Source organism: Prionailurus bengalensis, chromosome A1 (assembly GCF_016509475.1).
Source record: "Prionailurus bengalensis isolate Pbe53 chromosome A1, Fcat_Pben_1.1_paternal_pri, whole genome shotgun sequence".
Taxonomy (NCBI): domain Eukaryota; kingdom Metazoa; phylum Chordata; class Mammalia; order Carnivora; family Felidae; genus Prionailurus; species Prionailurus bengalensis.
Genome location: NC_057343.1, coordinates 187,485,306 through 187,508,163, shown reverse-complemented (window position 1 = coordinate 187,508,163; position 22,858 = coordinate 187,485,306). Strand labels below are relative to the sequence as shown.

Here is a 22,858-nt window from a genome sequence, read left to right as displayed (position 1 = left end):
GCCCCGTGTCAGGCTCTGCACTGACAGGGCTGAGCCTGCTTGGGATTCTCTCTCTCCCCCTCTCTCTGCCCCTCTCCTGCTCACAAGCACATGTCCTCTCTTTCTCTATCTTTCAAAATAAATAAATAAACATTTAAAAAAAGGTATCCCCAACCACTGTATTCATCATCATCATCATCATCATCATCTCATTTTACATGATTCCACATTTATCCCTTTGACACTTGAACATACATATAAATTTACACAAATTTTAAAGACTGTTGATCTTTTTTTTTTTTTTTTTACAGTGGACAGAGATAGATTATTGTGAAGAATATACTTTAAAAAATTTATTTGCTAATTAATCTGCTCTTTGAACGTTTCCTCCAGCTGAGTTATTTTAATTGATTTCCATTTTCAGACAATTTCCTAGTTACATAAGGGGTCCATTCATGTTTAACTTTGGCTAGCTGTAAAATCATTCCAGCTGAACTTTATTAGAAGTTCCTGACTCATGTTGTGTGCTCTTAAGTAGAATATTGGAAACATAAAAATATCTTCACTTTTCCTCATGAGATCCATAGAAAGGCCTTGAGTATTTTCTAGATGTTTCTAATAATACTTTAAGAGTCCACTGCAATGTCTATCTATCTATCTATCTATAAAACATATATATTTATATATATATTTATATATATATAAAACAGGCAAGTTAACCATGTCACTTTTTATGGTTTGGCTAAAGTACATTCATAACAGTCCTCTATCTTGAACCCTTGCACTCTGAATTATAAATCTTCTGTCTTAAAGAACAATGACTTCACTTATCACTAAGGAAATTGCTGGTGAGCTGGAGTGAAAGACATACTTTTGGCCAAAGGAACCTATTTCTTGTCACTGAAATTGTACTCAACTGAACGAGAATGTGGTTTGAGGGTAATCATTAGGTATGTATTTGAAAAGGAAAAACGAAGGAAAGGAATACATAAGATGTTAGCAGTGGATTTATGTGAATGGTAGTATTCTAGGGAGTTTAATTTTTTTTATTTTTTTTTTTGAAATTTCCAAACATACTATGAAGATTTAAAAAATTAAATAAACAACATGATGCATTCTATTGGCTTCATGTTTACCCAAAAGCTTTTGTAACATTTTAGAGCAGCATTCCTAGATAAGTTTGGGAAATACGGGGCTAAACAAGGTTGATCGCATTTATTTAAAACATGACATCTTAGAGACATTGGCACGCTAATATTCATGATGAATCTTCCAGAGGCATGCATAATAAACAGTGGAAACTAGACAATCACAAACAGCCAATGAGAAATCAAAGAAAACTGTTTGGGTATGCGGTAAGGAAAATATTTTAGAGGGGAAAATACAGAAGGTGTTTTTTCCTTTCTCTAGTTAATCTTATCCCAAGGTCCAGATGTTTTCCTGGATTTCACTGCATTGTGCTTGGTGCCATCACCCACCTCTTCCATTCAGTAGTTGAGTGGTCCCTGCAGGCCCCTCCCCCACCCCCAGGCAACTTCAGTTTGGGGACTTGGAAATTTTGCTACCTTAACCTTAGGGCTTGTGACTATGTTTGGAGGAGAAACAGGATGAACAGACAGCAAAAATCAGAAACTCTTTAAAGATATCTGTATGGTTAGAGGGCAGGGTGAGGTCATTTGAGGGATGCATGAGGTAAGGGCTCTTGGTCAGGGTACATACCTGCGAATATTACAGTGGTGACTTTTGGGAAATATCAGAGGGAGGTAGCTAGTGGAAAATAAGATGAAGCACTTGAAGATGATGAACTGGTATGGTAAGTATACTTAGGGGTAGGGATAGATAAAGGATTAAAGAAATATACTTTCAAAGTGTGATTATAGTCATTTGTGTGAACTGCTTTGCATTTATGCCTAACCTCTATATGGCACACTAACAATTATGTGTGGCAATAAATGTATGTAAACTTAACCATGTTTTACATTCTATTTTATTGTTACAGTAATCTTTATAAATAGGCTGTTTGGTCTTTATAATTTGTTAGTTATATAGCATCGTCGTTTACTAACAATCTAAAACTGCAAGGGGAAATGGCCCATATATTTAGAAAGTGGGTATCTCACTTCTTTGCACTGCTTTATCATGCTAGATTAAACAGATTGGTTGCTCCTAAAACATCTGCTAAGTCAATTTTTGTAAAGCTACTAGCTACCTTGGGGAGTTACCTTGAAGTGCAGAAATTATGCCCTGCCTGCACCCAAGAAATAGATAATGGTGATAAAGGAGTTCAAAAAACTACCCCACACTGCCAAGCAGTTGCAAGTGTGCAGACAGGGATTCATATATATTTCCTAAATGAACATGCATTTAATAATGGATCCCTGCCACAAAAATAAAAATGAAAGAATGGGTATCATTTTAATTCTGCAGATGTCTCTCAGATCTATAAGGTATTCACTGTAAGTCTTACAGTTTATAATCTGCAGAGAATCAAAACTCAGCCTTAGAAACAAAATTAGGTTGATCCATACAGTTAGAAAAATAAATAAAATAACAGGATGATCCAACTATTTCAAGACTTATGTAGAAAGAAAATACAGACATTAATTTTTCTCTTATCACACAATTTGGAGTGCTTTTAATTGCAAGAAATTAATCTGTAAATAATAAAGAAAATTATTTCCTATAAGGAGCATACCTGGTATTCAAAGAATTAGGATGCAAATATGCCCAATTCTATATTATCTGTTGTCTTTCTTTTTGTATTGTTTTCATGACAGTAAGTGCATATTTTGTCATTATCAAAGAAAGTCCAAGTGATGGTTCCTTTGCTTGAACTAGAAAGGAAAATGCTGAAAGAGAAAGGCCAAAAATGAGCTCAATTAATAAAATAAATTCTAGTTTTTGTGAATAGATAGCATGCATTTTTCTTTTAATTATTGTTTTAATTCGAAGTCAGGCCATGACATTCTAATAAAGTATGAGCTCTAGATGGAGTCTTAAGAAATAGCAGATGTTTAGGCTAAGGAAAAGAATTAGTCTAGTAAAAAATACTTTTGGAGGGGCGCCTGAGTGGCTCAGTCGGTTAAGCATCCGACTTCGGCTCCAGGTCATCATCTCATGGTTCGTGAGTCCAAGCCCTGTGTGGGGCTCTGGGCTGACAGCTCAGAGCCTGGAACCCGCTTCAGATTCTGTGTCTCCTTCTGTCTGCCCCTCCACTGCTTGCAGTCTGTCTCTCGCATTGTCTCAAAATAAATAAACATTTTAAAAATTAAGAAAAAAAATACTTATGGAAAGAGAGTGCAATAAAAAGAAAGAGATGTGTGCACTGGGAAAATAACTGCAGAAGGGGAGAGGATGGGGGCAGGTAGAAGAGGCAAATGATTATTGCAGCTTAGACATTGCTAATGGGTGTGAAGGAACAGTGAAGGACAAGTGAAACACTTGCTGTAGAATGTTAACACTGATGTTGGAAATAAGTTCTAAATACATAGCTCTATTTTCTTTGTCTCAAACTATGTCCTCCATTTTGAAGTTTTTAAAGGGTAAATCCCAGATAATTCTTACATCAAGGGGTTCATTTAAGCATTTTGGAGCCAATGAAATTGTTAGCCAAAAAAAAAAAAAAAAAGCATAGAAAGGAAAAAAAAAAAGAAATATTGGATTGGTTGTTGAAGGGATTATCTGTACCTCCAACTTAGATTATAATTTGTGGTACACATTATGTGTAGTATATAATAAGACCTTCTTGAGAGAAATTTATACTGAAAGTATTTACTGTTTGCAAGTGACTTGCTCAAAGATAAAATTCTTGATTTTCAAAAGAATTCATTATTGCATATATCAGATCACCTACTTAATGTCCTACCTTTGAGATACAAATGTCCTGATAAATAAAATGAGTAGCTTAAGATACTGGGCCATTAGTTCTCAGAGCTACAGTTGAAAATGACAAAGCCACCTTTTTCATTCTCACCTCAAACAAATTGTGTCCTTATATGAAAGCAACATTTTTCAATTTTTGGGGGGACGGGGTACTATTTCCTTCAAAATGTCTGTGTTGAGTTGTCACCTAACTACAATAAATGTTTTGTTTGTTGATATATATGCCTCAGAGATTAGTAAATTAAAACCACATTGAACTTGAAATGGAATCTATTAAAGGAACTTTTTCTGTGCCAATATATGTCCTTCTTATCCTCAAAATTGAAAATATTTGTATAGGTTGTCAGAGTTTTCCCAGGGAGTAATTTGGATAGTTCAGTTATGATTTAGTGCCAGCAAGCAGTCATTTGTAAAACATATTCTTGAGTCCTTAAAGAGTTAATAAAGCTTGCTGCAGTATACTGTATACTTCCCAAGAGTATCCTAAATACCTGGAGGATCTGGTGAGCTCTGTAAGAATGTTTAAGCTGAGATCATACCCATATGCTAATGTTGTTATGACAATGTGAAATGGCTTGGTATCATTTAGGAAAGTGTGTCCATTATTGAAGAATTCATTAAGCAGCCGCTGACTCCTCCATGGAGTCTGCCTCCCAAAGTGGCATATTTGGGCTGTATTCTCCATTGAAAAATATTAACTGTGAAATTTCATGTGTAAGCAGCAAATTATCAGGACTACACAGTGGACCAATTTTAGAAATAGCTAATCAAAGCCAATAAATTTCCCATTTGGGTGTGAGTATGTGGTGGTGAGATCTAATAAGGACTATTGATGGACATTCACTGTCCTAATTTCCTGCTTCATCAGAGCGTGTAACTGAAGTGAAGACTGACATCTTCGTCACCAGTTTCGGCCCTGTTTCAGACCATGATATGGTAAGTGACACTACATTTTTGGTTTTCTTGGTGTATTTTCTAAATTTAACTTTGGAAAGAAAAGTACAGACCAAGTATGTCGAAAATAACTTCAAATAGCTTGGCTGTATCTTTGTGTCTTTCCATAAGTGTAATATGTAATATATACTTACATATAATGTATAATATTAGCATAATAGGAATATATTAGACAGAGAAATAGTTAAAATAAAACACACTGGAGGGAAATGTTTAGCTTCACTGCAAAAGACATTCATTAAATTATTACCAAGAAGGAAAATAAAACTAATACATACCTGTTCTTTCTTTTCCCAACCCAATAAATTAACATGGATATCTCTTCTGTCTGATGGGAATTGGTAAATCAGTAGAGCTCTCAGGATGTTATGTAATATTTGTGAACTATAGAAGCCAAAAAATCATAAAGAAGTCATGAAGACATATTGTTATGAATTTTTCAAAGATCTATTTGTTGAATATCATTTTTGAAATACCTTTTTGTTGACACCATCTTTACATAAAAGTCCTCTCATTTCAGAGTAGTTCAGATGATTCAGAATAAAAATTACAGAAAGTATCAATTTAGACCAGCATTTCCCAAAGTGTGGAAGCTCACAGTTTGGCAGGGTAAAAGCTCTGATAAATCCCGAGGTAAGGAAACCTGTTTAACTAGATTTAAGCTAGTGTTTTTCCAATCATATTTGCCTAAAACCTTTTATATGATACCTGTTGACATTCTGTGGACCTAATACTCTGTGAGTCAAACACTGGGGAGTGCTGGCTCAGGATAATTACATATGTTAGATCTTAACACAGGTTAAGAAATGTACCAACTATGGCAATTAGAGTCAGCAGAACATAAGAGAGACAGCAGAGTAGTAGATAAGAATACAGATTTCTGAACCAGAACGCTGCCTGGGTTTATAATTCCAGCTTCTGCACTTATATTTTATATTGTTGTATTCTTGGAAGTTCCTTAATATCTCTTTGCCTCAGTTTCTTTACATGTAAGATGGGAGTAATGATAATACCTCATGGGGTTATCACAAATATTAAATGAATTCATATATCACAAGCACTTAAAAAAATCTTGCCTATAGGAAGCACTCAACAAATGTCAGCCATTATTACTATGCAAGAAATAGAGATATAAAAGTATCCACAATTGTGGATTTATTCCTTTGGCAACTTATTACAGTGGTTGGTTTGTAGACTACTTTATTGAAATGTTGTGTTCTACAATAGTTTTTGCTAAACTGATCACTCTCTGAGAACGTCTTGTGATTCTCCCATGTTGGAATTCTGTCTTACAACACTATTCTCTTATGCTACTACTCTAATTAAGAACATTTAAAAGATCCCATTCAGATTTAAGGTCAGATTTAAACTTCTCTGCCTGTATTTCATACAGTCCATAGATGATGCCACTACTCATCCTCTCTTGTTCCTAATGTTGACTATTTTAGTTATTTGCTTACATACTACTTTCTGTGAGGCAACACCACTGGGGGGTGAGTGAACTTGCCTAGGATTCAGGCTGGCTGAATTCAAATCTTACCACTACCAATATAACCTTGGTAAGTGAGTAAGCCTCAAAGTACTAAAATGGGTATACTATTGTAATTGCCCATCCTTATAAGATAGTTAGGAATTTTAAATGACCTATATAAAGTGTTCATAGACAGTGCTCAATAAATAATAGTTACTATTTTTGCCTCTGAACTCCTTATCATGCCATGTACCCTTCATGGAAATTCCCTCTATTTTGTACCCATCTAAATCCTATGTTTCTATAAAGGCCCAAATCAAAACCTAAAAGATTAATGAAAACTTTTTTTTACCAATCCAATAATGGATTAAGTTTCCCTTTCTGCATTCTAGTCACATTTACTGATGGTAAAATAACAACTTAGCTCTTGGTCTCATTTATAACAATACTTTGTAAAGTTATTTCTCTTATATAAATGTCTTATTTTCTTCAAGTGATGCCAAGAAATATAAGACACATTTGTTTCTTATCCCTCACAGTATCAGTGCATCGCTGGGCTGCAGTATGTGTTGACTTACTACTTATTTAGTGATAGGTTTACGAGTCTATATTGTCTTTAAAAAAATACAGTCTTATGGGACTCAATAAATAATGCCCTCTTTCCTATGTGAGTTCTGAGCCTTTTTAGAAATAAGGTAATAGAGTAAGGGGTTTGGAAAATGAGAATATCATCTTTATTACTAATGATGGTGGTACTGCAGGAGTGGCTTATAACTGCAGAAAAGTAGGTTTGCAGAGAGTAAACATCAGAATCAGCCAGATTACCACCTAGTTAACAGGCAACACTTTGGCCCCCCTCTGTTAAGGCATAGACTGTCTATGTAAAACTTCTAGCATAGAGAAACAGCTGAATTTATGAGTCTTATGGACAGCGCAGAGCAGGAAGAGGCTGAGATAGACAAGATTGATTTCTCCTTCCAAATTTACCCATCAAATTAAATTATTCTTCCTCCTCCCCTCCCTAAATAGAAGGGTATGAGGGAATGGGGAGCATTCAGAAGATTTTGCACTGCTGAAGCTCTCTTCTCATCAGTGGAAACATTGAGAGGGGATGAAGCATTACAAACATCACACACTAATAATGATATTATTCCTCCTCCTCCTCATTATTATCATTATCATCATCATAATGAAAAATGAATATTCTCTATCTCTGGCATCTTTCATAATGCCTCACATAGAGTAGATGCCCAATAGGAGTTGTTAAGGGACAGTGTTCAAGTAAAGGTATATGCAATCAAAAACTTCTCTTGAAAATATTTGATATACTTTTGAGTCATCGGTTTAGATTGTGATTTAAGGAACCACAGTGTTTGTTTGTTTGTTTGTCTGTTTTTGTCTTGGACTAAAGGTGCATGCATTAACCCTATGATTATCATGAGTTACTTTTCATACATGGCCTTTGTCATATATCAGATAGGAAGAAGGAACAGAGTGTCTAAGCCAGTTATACTTCTTATTGCCTAAAATTCCAGAACCAGATGATGTTTGAATTGTTCTGTCAAAGGACCAAATTAGTCAGGTCTACAACTGATATGCTAAGTGGCTAGTGGAAATTATACCTGGCCAATTCATTTGGGAAGATTACTTATTTAAACCACATTATGGGAGGGGCGCTTTGGTGGATCAGTCAGCTAAGCGTGACTCTTGACTCCAGCTCAGGTCATGATAACACAGTTCGGTTCGTGGGATCAAGCCCTGAACTGGGCTCTGCACTGATAGTGCTGAGCCTACTTGGGATTCTCTCTCTCTCTTCTCTCTCTGCCCCTCTTTTTCTCTCTCTCTCTCTCTCTTTCAAAATAAGTAAACAAACAAACAAACAAACAAAACTTTAAACCATATTATGGGAGAATTATGCATAAAGAGCAGTAAAGTATGATTTAGAGGCTATTAAAATTAGAAGGCCAAATGAAAAAGCTATTTTTCAAGACCAGAAAAACTTCATAGTTTTTAAAATAAGAATTACTAAAATGTGTAATTAATAATAAACACTATTGAATGTTTATAATATGTGAGGCACCATGCTAACAGTTTTATAGATCATATTTCATCTAGTAACTCATACTGTGTATTTTACCTACGTATTATTATTATTATCCACATTTTCCAGAGGAAGAAAGTGACCTATCTAGGTAGCAACTTGAACTCAGGCTCTGTGTCCCTAGAGACTCTGCCGCTCCCAAGGCATCTGACTTCATCTGGAATAGAAAACAAAATTAGGACAACTCCTTAGCTTTATTTTAAAAACCATTAATTGGCAATCAAACAGCACATTCCCAGGGCACTAGGTTCTGACAGAAATATCTAGGCAGCACAATCACAGAGCCCTGTTTTCCATGGTGCTTAAAATGTACGAAGTCAGAGCACACACAGATGGTAATAGCTGGTGCGAGTGGGAACACTTCCACACAATATTTATTTAGAAACATATCGGATGTTTTATTCCAGTCTTCAGAATAAGACTCAAATTCTACAGGGACCACTGTATTGAACAGGGTCACTTGGAGAGACTTCACTTGGATGGTGGGGGCTGGAACACCGGACCTTGAACAGATTCTTCACCAGAGCTTCCTCTTTGTTCAGATGGTCTTCTCTAGAGTCTTTTCTTGTGCCTTCTGATTTTTCTTTGCTTAGTTATGACCACCTCACTTTCCTCAGGTTTCCTATCCTGATACCTGTCCAAACAAATAGCACTTTTTCATTGAACTCTAGTCTAAATCTGTGTTGATTAGAAACAAACAAACAAAAAATTGGGAGACAAATAACTTCTAATGTTTACTGAGAACTTCCTATGTTTCAGCCATTCTTGCAAGCTATTCACTTGCATTAACTCGCTTCTCACAATAGGCCAGTGAAATCAGTACTGCCATGAGCCCCACTTTCTAGGTCAAAAACTGGAGTTTAGAAAGCCAAGAAAATGACCTAAAGTCATATATCTGGAAGACAGACAATTCAGTTCTAATTAGCAAGTTTGGAACTTATATCCATAACCATCATGCTATGTATGGGTCTATTTCCTCTCTCTTGTTCCAGCTTCCTGAAGAAAGCTCTGGCCCATCCTGGCCTAATGAACTCTGACCCTGAGGGTTAGGTCATGCCAAGAGCCACCTGCCGCTCCCATGGCAACATTGCAGGGCCTTTCATAGAAAATGAGAAACCAAATATTTACACTCTTGATTAGATGGGTTTTGATCATTATCAAGTGCTTTTATTTCAGTTTTCATTTCTACTTCGAACTGAAGGGAACATGGGAATCAAAGCTTATCCAGTTAATTTTCTGTGTGTGTGTGCCTGTTTGTGCCACCAGTACGGTATTTGAAGGGAGAATTTCATAAATGAATTTGGGCATTTCAATGTCTGCCATTAGCACAGGTAAGTAAAGCTGGTTGTAAACATGACAACTATGTAAAAAAAAGCAATTTGGCAAGTTTTGACATAATTTTTTGGAATCATTGACTTTGGGATAGAGCTTGTTAAAGATTTGATAATAAATACATTTTAAGGTTTTTAAAATATTTAACATTTCATTTTCAAAGATCTCCTTGGAGTGAGTAAACAAGCAAAGTTGTTGGATTCATGGGAATATGGTCAGTTTAGGCATCCTTGAAATCTTGATTTACAAGTGACTATTCCCTCTACTGTTTGACAGGGTAAAGTAGTTCAGTTGGACAGAAAATAGAGCTTATATGGCTGATTCCTGAGTAATAGATATATCATCATTATCATGTCCCTATCTCATAAGCCTGTCTGTTGTCCAGAGATGAGAACAAACACAGCTCAGGGTAAATCCTTCCATTTGCTTTCAGGGTAAGCACTGCTACTCTGTATCACTTCCCCACATAGCCCATAGACTCCCTCCCCATTTCTCTCCTCATGGAAAATGCCTTTCCAAGCCCATCGCACTACATGAGTTTCCCTTACAGCATCCAAATCTAAACAGCTTCTCCCTCTGCTAAATTAAAAGATGCTTAACAAATGTTTCTTGGTGAGTAAATTCCTATGTCATGTATCTCAGTGCTTTTTCACCTCACACTTCCGGACACAGGAAAACCTAAGCAAAAATCAAGGTATTTTCTCTTGCTGACAAAAATAAACTGGCATTATGTCACACTTCCTTGTTGCTGTCTCAATCAGCATTTAACACTATGCCTGACACACTGTAAACTATGCAGTAATAATTGTTAGCTACTTGATCAGTAAGAGCTCAGCAATGCCAAACATGTGGCTGAAGCATAAACCTTTATTCAGTCTTTACCCAATCTTACTTAAACCCTGAGAAAGAGACAGGTGGTTAAATTCATGCACAAAATGTCTATACACAGACATTATATATTCTGCATGTTTTAAGATTATATGTATAAGATTAAAAACAACAACAACAACAGCTTTCCGATGCATTGAGGTTTAGGGGATTAAGAAAATGTACCATGATGTTTTCAAGTTAGTCTTTCTTCCAGTTTGGAGCAAGCTAAGATTAATGGAGAATGTGGTAATCTTTATTTCAAACCATTAAGTTCGAAATTTAGTGTCAGTGTAGCAAGTGCTGCAAGGAAGATGGATATTACCCTTTTCAATTTTAGGAGCTGGTAAGTCACATTGCTTGTTTTCAGATTAGCAGATGTTTGTCTCTGGGTATTGCCATAAGGAATGCTGTGTTTATTCAAATAAATAGATTCCCTGGCTGTGAATGATGATGAGCTTCACACATTTCTCATGTGTCTTATACACACATAATCTCACAAACACACACTCACACACACCCGCGTATTCTGTATTTTTTTTTTTTTTGGCAAAGATCCCAATTAACAGTGAAACAGATTCTTTATCCTCATAATGTTCTTTGTTGTGGAGAATTGAAAGTCTCTGCACATTATATGTGAAAAAGAAAAAAATTTACTTAGCCAAAAAGGGTATGGGATTCTCACACTCTTATTAGAAGCTGGAACAAGAGAGAGGAAAACACAGCCATAGAAGCCACAGTGGATGATTTGAGATTGAGATTTTCAGAAATTATGGAAGCACTGTCCCCACCCCCCCACCCCCACCCCCACCCCCGCTCCAAATACTATGCTGGGTCTTCATAACTGGAATTAACCTAATTTAAATATTTTCCTGTATGTAGTAAGCTCTAACATGAATTTTATTTTTTATGTGTACTGTATTCTGGTTTTTTTGAGTGCTGGCGTGGTGGAGCTGTAGGGAGTAGGACATGATTTTCCTTTCACATATCTCAGGAAATAATCAGTGGAAATTTTCTGACTGAGAAATATTTCAGGCATTTTAGGTGTTTTAAAAAATGATTATGCCAGCCAATGATTCACCTGCCACCAATATGTACAGGCTACCACAAGTTTACTTCTGGAAACATCACCTAGCTCATATTTTGCTTCTAAAGTTACAGAAATTATGCATGGTCTGTGTAAGCTATTTGCATTGCAAAATATAGCTCAGTGTACTCTTTGCCATTTTCCAAAATTACCTAGGAATATACAATAGATGTATTTTTCCGTCAAAGCTGGAAGGATGAAAGATTAAAATTTAAAGGACCCATGACAGTTCTCCGGTTAAATAACCTAATGGCAAGTAAGATCTGGACTCCAGATACCTTTTTTCACAATGGAAAGAAGTCAGTGGCACACAACATGACCATGCCCAACAAACTCCTGAGGATCACAGAGGATGGTACCTTGTTGTATACCATGAGGTAAGGATGACTGTATTCTGTTTGGGTCTCTTTCTGAACTTCTTTCTCTTCCATATATATGTGATCATGAAGGCAGTGGGCCATGGTAGAGTGTTTCGTTTCCTGTCTGCCCTATTCTACAACTTTAATAATTACTCTGTTGGGAGAAATAAATTGACTGAAATATTATGCAAGTATTGAGGTGTTAAGTAAAATGATTAGATAAAATGGGAAAAAATTTATAATGTATACTAAGTGATATATCTCTCCAACATACTCTAATTCAGGATAAGGAAATTCTTCCCCTACTATTAACCCCATATATTCCTGCATCCCAGTAAAGTCTAGATTAAATTTCTAGAAGCTATCTCAAAGTATATATCTGAAAGTTTTTCTACCTAAAAAAAGAGGGGGGGAGGCAATAAAAGGAAGGGAAAAAAATTAGGACAGCACAAGGGTCTTAAAAGCTATAGATTCATGTGAAGGTATACATTTAGAAGAATTTATAATGATACTATTAGATATATATATATATATATATATATATATATATATATATATGTATTTCTGCTTTATAAACATTTCCCTCATTTTGAGATTACTGAAAATCCAGCAGCTGGATACCATTCATTCATTCATGATTGAATGAAGGAAACATGAATCAAAAAGTTGTGAATATTTTTAAAGAAAAAATGTTTAGAATACTGCTAATTCATGAGAAATTAAAAATTGTCCAGAACTCATTCTTAAGGGAAGCAGTGATTTCATACCCAAGTGACTTGTTAGAATGTTGTTTTTGTAGATCTGAACAGTACTTGGTAATTCAGACTGTCCAATTATTCCTTTGTCATGAAAAGGTAACGGAGGCAAAATCCTGGACTTGATGGAGTTTGTTTAGCATGGGAATAGAGTGATATTTTGCTTTTGAAGAAAGCTGCCAGAATTCCTACCTTTTTATACAAAAATATCCAAATGGGAAAGAAAGAAAAATAAAATGCTTCAAGAGCCATTTTAGATGTTGGATTCAACTAGTAAATGTGTAATAGGACTTAAAGAATGAAAAAAAAATCTCACAAAAAGAAAAGAAAAGAAAGAAAGAAAATAGAAGATCAGTGGACAGATGTGTTGAGACCTTTCCAGATCATCCAATAGGATCTATTTATAATTGAAACTTGAAATATTCTCCCCTTGTAAAATATCTTGTTTTTGAGCCTAAGTTCAGTATTTATTCCTCCAAGTTGGCACTCTTTTAGGGCAGGACTTGCATATCTGATAAGTTTACCAATTAATGCTTTCTGATATATTCAGTTTTCTTCATCAATAACTAGACTGTATCTCCCATCTCATAAATTTCTCACCACCTTTGCTAATATGTTATCACTTTCCTTAATATTTTAATTTTAAAATGTGAGTTTAATCATTAATTTACCCATTTCATATTTGCTTCAGTCAGTATTATAATCACTTAATGAGTTTACTGGCTATAAAGCCATCCTGACCACATTTCTTGAGCTACTTAATAATATGGTTAAATATATTTTATAAAAACTATAAATCCCTTCATAATCCCCACCAAACAAGATCAAACATATTTCAGTGAAATTTTTTCTTTACCCTTTTTCAAACATAAATAGAATTCATATTCTCTGAAGATAGGAGCTAAAGAGAAGCACAGCAGAGTCCTGGCTTCCATTAGTCAGTAGACTTGTAAAGAAAATGAAATGGTTAGAATATAGTGAGATCACATGCAAAATCTCAAGGAGACCCTATATTATTGTCAACCTCACAAAGCCTGCGGACATTTCCTCCTTTACCTACTCCTTTGTTGGTTTATGCATTTGGTGCTTTTTTGGGAAGGAGATGGAAGGAGATAGGGAGAGCTGCACTGAGGAGAGAAAGCATTCTCTTCTCTTCCTCACCACCCATGTCTTCTCCACCAAGTCTTATACCAGCATTTATTTGCTTACATTTAATTTTAGTCTCCAAATATTTGCTGGGTTTAATGGATGAGGTGATGATCCTTGTCTTGGGAAACAGTAACAATTCTTGCTCATCATACAAAATCTGGTGTCATCCAGTCATTGTTGTAAATAATTCCTTTTAGATCTTTTGATTAATAGCTCAGAATAGTGCTGCAGTTTGTGTGGGCCTCTCTTGCTTTGTTAATATATTTGCTATAGTTAGTAACATACCATTTGTACTTATCAGAAAGTATCTAATCTATAGGGCTCTTTTTTATTTCTGCTGTTTTCTTTAATTGATAAGGCTGACAGTGAGAGCTGAGTGTCCAATGCATTTAGAGGACTTCCCTATGGATGCCCATGCCTGCCCACTAAAATTTGGAAGCTGTGAGTAAATTTCTCTTAATTTTTCTTTATTCTTATGAGAGACCTACATCTTTAGTAAAGAAAGCTGCGGTTAATAATGTCTGTTAGAGGGGCGCCTGCGTGGCGCAGTCGGTTAAGCGTCCGACTTCAGCCGGGTCACGATCTAGCGGTCCGTGAGTTCGAGCCCCGCATCGGGCTCTGGGCTGATGGCTCAGAGCCTGGAGCCTGTTTCCGATTCTGTGTCTCCCTCTCTCTCTGCCCCTCCCCCGTTCATGCTCTGTCTCTCTCTGTCCCAAAAATAAATAAACGTTGAAAAAAAATTAAAAAAAAAAAGTCTGTTAGAAATGTAAAGAGCATGAAGAAAGTTTAAATAGCTATTTGCTGCAAGTACTTTCTATAAGTAATAATCTTTTATTTCATTTTTAATGTTATTTTAGGAAGACATTATTCCTTATCTCCTCAATGAGAAAGAATGGATTTAATTAATTAGAAAAATTCTACTTTTGTTAAAGTTGTATTAATAGAAAAACAAGAGGAGTATGGATGTTTTTACCCCATATATAATATCTTCCTTCCAATAAATGGAGATCATTATGTTTATTTTGCATCATTGATGACATTTGTTCAACCTTAAGAATATTGCAAGTTGTGGGGCACCTGGGTGGCTCAGTTCGTTAAGCGTTCGACTTCAGCTTGGGTCATGATCTCACAGTTTGTGAGTTTGAGCCCTGCGTTGGGTTCCGTGCTGACAGTTCAGAGCCTGGAGACTGCTTTGGATTCTGTGTCTCTATGTCTCTGCCCCTCCCCTGCTCTCTCTCTCTCTCTCTCAAAAATAAACATTAAAAAAATTTTAAAAAGAATATTGCACATTGTTTATCAGATAGAAATATTGGTAGGTGGCAGCAACAGATGGTACTTTTTTCTTAATAATGAAGCCTACGCCAAAAAAAATATATTGCCAGAAAAGAACTTACCCTAATCATAGTCTTTAGAAGACTTCTAGGTCTGTTTGGATATACCATGAAATCCATGTGTCTATTAATGTTTTTGGAGGTGCTAGATACCTTTATGATAATTGTCTGGGCTTCTGCTATTTGAAAATATGCAGGCACACATCAGAGGAGCCAAGAGAACCTTGGCCAATGGAGTCAGGTTCTCTGGTCCTCCTTTATCCTTCTGCTTTGAATAGCACACACGCAGAAAGTGAGTGAGACCAGTGTATTCCTGGTTTCCTGCAGGAGAGTTACTTACAAATACTGAGTCAACTGCTGGACTACCTAACCAGCTTTCTGTTCCCACTAGACAGACAGTCTAAGCAACTATTTTGGTGAAGACATGATTCATAGAAAAAAAAAAATAGGGGTAGTGTAGGAAGACAGCAAGCAAAGAAAATAGCAAAGGGCCTTCAGGCTCCTAGCAGCACTCTTCATGGAGAGACAAGTGTCTCTATTTATAAATCTAATTCCCTACTGAAACCTAAGGACAAACTACTTAAAAAATTGTCAGCCAAACAGGCCTTTGGTGGTAACCCTCCCCTTCCCACTCTTTCCCCAATTTAATGTATATTCTATGTTATGGACTACTATGTTTTCTCTTGGTTACCACTTTCATTTTTAACAATAATATGATGTATTATGTGTTACTTGTATGTCAGATAGTATATTAAACATTTGAATATGTATCAGTTCATCTAATCCACAAAATAATCTTATAGTTAGGAAAATCATTCATTATAGTTTGCCTGGGACTATACTTATTTTATGCCTAATATCATGGCATAACTACTAATAGTGCCCCCTTTTACCTTCAGAAATACCTTGTCTTGGACAACAAATTACTTGTTTAGTATATTAGTCAGGAATGTTTTCAAGCAGTTTGTATAGATGAAAAAAATAGTTTATATTTTTATATGAGATGAATTAAGGTAAGTGATTGTTGGTTGATTATTGGTTAGTCAGCATCTCAACAAGGATGATGTTTTAAGATGCCCTTAGATGTTCTTCCTGATCACAAAATGGCTGCTGCAACTCTAGTCATTGCATCTGCTTTAAAAACAAAGAACAGTGGACGAAGAAGAAAGAACTAGCACCTGTATCAAAAAGATAAAAGCTTTCCCTAAAATCTTAGCAGGCATTTGCTCACATCTCATTAATCAAAGATGTGTCCCATTGCCCATGCTAACTGCAAATTAGGCTGGGAAGAAATATTCTTAAGTAGGCACATTGTCAGCCTACTTAAGAAGAAAATAGGAGGTATTTTAGGAAGGGAGAAATGGATAGTGAGTAGAAAACAAATAGTGTCTTGTGTAAGAAAAATAAAAATCTGTTTTCCACCTCAGAGCCTTTTTACATACTCTTTTCTCTATTTGGGTTACTCTTCCCTTGGTTCTTAATGGGACTGGCTTCTTTTATTTTTCCACTTCTCAGTATAAATGACATTTCTTAGGGCCTTCCCTAATGACCTTATCTAAATTTACATACAGTCCTGCCAGTCTTCTTGATTACAATACATATTTAATTTAGATGTATTACAGCAATAATTATTAGTTTTATTTATTGGTTGACATTTTTATTGTCTGGGGACTGTAAACTCCATTAGAGCACAGTCTATTTTTTTTTCAGCATTTCCTAGCACAGAGCCTGATATAATGGAGACATTCAGTAAATATTTATTGAATGGATAAAAATTATAACAATCAGGTTTAAAATGTCCCTTCAATGTTTAAGTCTCAGAAAAGATAGCCAATTTAAGGCCTGTGGGGAATTAAAGAAACAGAAAAGACTTGACACTGAAAGGTAAGCATTGGAGCTCAGTGGGAGAGCACCATGACTAATTACCGTTGCCTGCCATTGGCTTGAGAAGCCACGGTGGTTGATTTATTGTATGGTTAGTTCTCTGACCTGGCCTAGTCAGCACACTTCTGAAATGAAGAAACTGAGGCAAAAGTGTGCTAAAATTGCTTTGACCCAGTTTTTGAAGCAAATGTCTTGCCAAAATGTCAGAGACGAGAATAAGCAAGAGATAAGATAGAGGATTTGGTAATAATTTAGTAGAACACTAAGTAATCTATGTTTATGAAGAATCCAGGGCAACCTCATCTATATGTTGATAAGAACTAAGCTCATAAAAGCAGATGTTTTTCCTTACCACTCTCCATTAGACCCTGATTGTCAGTGTTACATCACATTTTTTGCTTATTGGGGATAGAGCCCTCTTCATAAGGCCAGATAACCAGAAGACAACATGCATGCTCCAGCTGACGTCTTTTAACTGCATTTTGAGGAAAATACAAATGGGGCTTTGATACTAAAAGAAGAGATTCAGGGGTGGCTGGGTGGCTTAGTCGGTTGAGCTTCTGACTTCAGCTCAGATCATGATCTCATGGTTGATGAGCTCGAGCCCCACATCAGGCTTTGCATTGTCAGCTCAGAGCCCAGTTTGGATCCTCTGCCCCCGCCCCCCTCCCCTGCCCTTCCACTGCTTGCACTCTCTCTGTCTCTCTCAAATATAAATAAACCTTTAAAAAATTAAAATAAGAGATTCAGGTTATATTCTGAAAAGAATATCTAAGCAAGTGCTAGATCTAGAAAGGACTTGATAAGTGATGGTTCCCTGACTATCAAGCACAGTGCTTTGTAAATAAGGAGAGAGGGATAAGTAGAAATGTAAGTGAATTCTGAACAATAAATAACTTTAGAAATTATTCAGTGCACCTGCTTCATACAAATGGAGAGATGAAGGCTCCTAAATATAAAGTGATAGTGTCTATAAGTAGCTGCTCTTCTGATACCAAGTCTATGCTTCCAGTGCTGTAGCCCCAGAAAGTTCTTTCATAACCCCAACCAAAACTTTTTGTCTTATTATTAAATTTTTCTTAGGTAATCTGCTCATTTATTTGAAATCTGAGCTTAACATTTTGACTAAATAGCTGAAGGTTCTCTTTAAGCTTCTTTTCTCTTTGCTGAATAGTCTCAAAGGAAGGAAATTTTCATAGACCTACTTTCTACTAGATACTGAAATGAAGAAATAAGGTATATTACCTATTACGATGCCTTATGTATATCTGTCTTTTACATCTTAAAATGCCATTTTTTAAAATTTTTATTTAACTTCCAGTTAGTTAGCATACAGTGTAATGTATTCAGGTGTACAGTATAGTCATTCCACACTTCCATAAAACACTCGGTGTTCCTCACAGTGGCCTCCTTAATCCCCATCACCCATTTCACCATGTGGATCTACTCTGAATTTTGGGAGATTTCCACTGAGAGACATGAACAATACGTAATCTCCACTTTCACAACAATGTCATGTTTATTGTAGATTTTGTGCACAGTGGAGTTTCTAAGAAGTTGCAAGAATCAGACATGGAATTATATGACATGAGAAGTCAATGGTAACAGATCTTTTCCTCTAAAATTATATTAGCAGCCCATTGGCAACACATTATGAGGTACAAAAAAATAGGGAGTCCAGGCACTGTTGCTAATGCTAGTGTAATACTGTAGCAAGAGTTTTTTTTCTTATTAGTTATGAAATGACAGAAAGTGTATAATTGGTTTCATCCCTAATTACTTGACCAACAAGTATCCTTACTTGGATTTTAAGCATCTAATATACAGTTTTTGCCTAGAATATCTTTATCAATAGCACTGGAGTAGAATGGATGTCATCCTATGCTCTTACTTCGGTTTTCCCACTATACAACTATGCATCCTTAAACAAGTCATTCACAGTTTCTGTGCTTCGGTTTATCATCTGTAAAATGAGATAAGCTATATCACCTCTAAAGTCCTTCCATATTAACAATCAATGATTCTTTGTTAAGGCCCTTTAAAAAATTTTATCACGATCAGAAAAATATTTTACTGAATATAGGTACCTACAATTGTAAGCAATATGGTTCTCAAACTAATGTGCTCTGCACTCTTTGAGGGATTTTATAAAAATAAATCATGTTTCAGATGCTATTAACAAATGCAATCCTCCTCTCTAACAAATGCGATGCTAAAATGATTCAAAACATTTTTAAGTCAATGAGATGTGTTAACTCAATGGTAGGAATTATTTCACAATGTATATGTATATCAAATCCTCATGTTGTACACTTTAAATGTCTTACATTTTTGTCAATTATACCTTAATAAAGCTGTGAATAAATACACACACACATATATACGTACATACATACGTACATACATACAAGACTAGTGCCATGAAAAAAGTAAATGAGGACAGCCACAATTAAAAAAGAAAAATCAGTGAGAACAGATTCCAAAACTATTCATTTATCAGTCTTACATATTTATGAAAGAAGCAATAACCATTAAATTAATTTCTAGTATATTCTCTCAAACCTGGAAAATTTGATAAAAATATACTTGAACTTGACTATCAATCTGTCCAGAAGTAATGCTGGAGCAGATGGGGTACCCATGTAAAATTAGGAGAATACTAATACTAATATTGACTGAACCTTCAGCAAAACTCATCCCAGAGACAGAAAAAAGCTTTTGTTCAGAGAATGAGGGGCACGGCTCGCATCTTTTTTATGGCAGCTTCACGTGTGTGTAAAAATGTAATGATCACTTCATATCTCATAATATTTGAGTTTGGACAAATAAAGATTTGAAAAAAAAACACACCCAAGTTTGGTTACCTTGGGATGGGAGGGGATGGGTAAAGCAGGGATGCATTATGACTTTTATGGGCTCTGGGAACGTTTGCCTTTTTTGAACAATTCCTCAAAAAATGTATATTAAAACTATACTTTGATTTATAATTTCATATTTTTAACTTTTATACTTGAGGACTATATTTGTATAAAGATTAATAAAACCCAAATGGGATCACTTTTTTTCTGATTTTAAATTTTTTTTTTTTTTAACGTTTATTATTTTTGAGACAGAGAGAGACAGAGCATGAACGGGGGAGGAGTAGAGAGAGAGGGAGACACAGAATCGGAAGCAGGCTCCAGGCTCTGAGCCATCAGCCCAGAGCCTGATGCGGGGCTCGAACTCACAGACCGCGAGATCGTGACCTGAGCTGAAGTCGGCGCTTAACCGACTGAGCCACCCAGGCGCCCCATGATTTTAAAAGAAATTAAAACATTATTTGTCCACCTGAAGGTATTGTGGACCCTGGGCATTTTGTCTACCGTGCCTAATGCAGAAATTGGGTAAGGGATAAAGCTTTTACAGTAAAGCTAACTTTTGCCAACATATCTGCCTCTCAATCACCCTGGAACCTTTGCTTTTGCTAATCTAATAGTCTTTTAACTTTTAATATCACTCTACATCTCAAGAGAGGAAAGTGTGTACTATCTTTCCACCCTATGTATAGTGGGTGTTCTGTGACCACCAGAAAAACTATGGAATCTCTTCTTCTTCTCACTTATTCTGTACAATTCTTCCCCCAACTTTCCTGAGTAATGAATCAGGATTTTGACCTAGCTTCTCAGATAGAAGGATGACTAGGTTAAAACTGATACGGTAAATGAAAACAATTGAGAAGTGTAATGACCTAAATGGTGTCACTCATCAACATCATCATTGTCATAGTAAATATCTATTAAAAGGAGAATTAATGTAAAAAGAAGTAAAATCAGACTTCCTTTAGAAACAGATGTTCAGTAAAATTTCCAGTGTTACTTTTTACATTTATCATGACCTTCTGCTGGCCAGACATAATCTGGACCCAGGCTACTACCTCTAGCCTTATGTCATCTCATATGGACTTCAGCTCTGCCCATATTGATATTCCTGTTCTTACTCAAATATATCATGCTTTTACCTGCACCAGAGGAAAAAAAATTGTTTGTTCATTTATCTATCAAACTCTTCCCCAAGACTTATATAGCCTACTCTCATTTCTGTCATGCATATAATTGTCATTTCCACAATGACCCTCTCTGAGTCTTTCACCTAAAATAAGTGCATTCTCTACCCTCTTACCTATTGTGAATGGTTTTATTGCATTTAACACTACTTGAAGTTATATGTTTATTAGCTTATCTGTTTTTGTCCCCATTACTGTCACAGCGGTAGGGAACCTTGTTAGTTATGTTCAGTAGCATATTTTCAGTAAGGCACTTTTTCTTTTGTAGATGCTTAATAACCATTTGTTGTAAGAGTGAACAGATGACTGAACAAATCAGGAAAATGTGTTTTAGTGTTCTAAACTAAGGGATATGGGCTCTCCTTTCCTGGCCTGCCCTCTGCAACCATGCAATAGAAAATATGAAACTGATAGGACTCACCAAATAATTAGGAGAATGAAAGTAGCATAACACATGGGCCATGTACCCTTCTTTCCTTTCAGATGCCTATACCAGAGCAGAAGTTGTTTATGAGTGGACCAGAGAGCCAGCACGCTCAGTGGTTGTAGCAGAAGATGGGTCACGCCTAAATCAGTATGACCTTCTTGGGCAAACAGTAGATTCTGGAATTGTTCAATCTAGTACAGGTAAGTGCCATTTGATTATTCCAGATATTTCAGAAGAAATATAAGCAGTTTTTGTGAGAATGTGAGAATTCAGTAAGGTCTTCAATAACACATATAGAAACAAGAAATTCTGCTAAACCAGGACCAATTAAGCGAGTTTATAGTATACACTCTACAGAGTTTTGCCCTTGGATTCAGCATTTAACGTCTTTTGGCCTCTGTTTCTTTGTTGGCAAAATAAGGTACTGGTTCTATGTGATCAGGGTAGCAGAGTATTTAGGAATGTGAACTTCTGGGGAAGAGTGTATGGATTAAATTCTTACTCCTACCTTACCTGATGATTGTGGAAGAAATAAATTAAATCCATAAAGAGTGCTTATGATATTTTCTGGCACATAAAAAATATTTAAAAAAATTTTTTTTAATGTTTACTTATTTTTTGAGAGACAGAGAGAGACAGAGCATGAGTGGGGGAGGGGCAGAAAGAGAGGGAGACCCAGAATCTGAAGCAGGCTCCAGACCCTGAGCTGTCAGCACATAGCCCGATACGGGGCTCAAACTCACAAACCACAAGATCATGACCTGAGCTGACGTCAGACTCTTAACCAACTGAGCCACCCAGGTGCCCCATGAAAAAATTCTTAATAAATGTTAGCTATTAATATCATCTACGCCCAATTTATTGCCATGATTCGATGAATCTTCATGCATTTGTAGCAGTGACCTCTACACATATGATACCAAAAGTCAATTTCTTCAACATAAACCTATCCATTCATGTCTCCAGCGATGGATCTTCCACAGCTAAATTCCACAGAAACATAATTACATTACTGACCACTTCACTTTGGAATTAAAAGTAGGTGAGGTACCATTCTTCTTAGTATTGTAACTGCTTTACCAACAGAATACTGAGAACTAGATCAGATAACTATTAAGCAGCTGGACCCAAAACTTTAAACTTTTAAAGTTGCTTCAAGAAATTAAGAGTTTAGTTATATAAATATCCATTGTATGACTAAATGTAATGTGATCACCAGGTTGGAAAATTATAAAGTT

General features: G+C 35.9%; 1 protein-coding gene across 4 annotated transcripts in view; it reads left to right on the top strand.

The window, feature by feature from the left end:
• GABRA1 (gamma-aminobutyric acid type A receptor subunit alpha1) overlaps positions 1-22,858 on the top strand; it is a 61,647-nt gene that overhangs the window by 16,082 nt on the left and 22,707 nt on the right. For 2 of the 4 annotated variants that reach the window (XM_043596585.1, XM_043596594.1), the window contains exons 4-7: positions 4,730-4,797; positions 11,830-12,050; positions 14,295-14,377; positions 21,677-21,820. In XM_043596585.1, the coding sequence (XP_043452520.1) occupies positions 4,730-4,797; positions 11,830-12,050; positions 14,295-14,377; positions 21,677-21,820 (516 nt within the window). The remainder of the gene's footprint in view (positions 1-4,729; positions 4,798-11,829; positions 12,051-14,294; positions 14,378-21,676; positions 21,821-22,858) is intronic. The other 2 variants (XM_043596603.1, XM_043596610.1) reach the window with 1 other exon arrangement.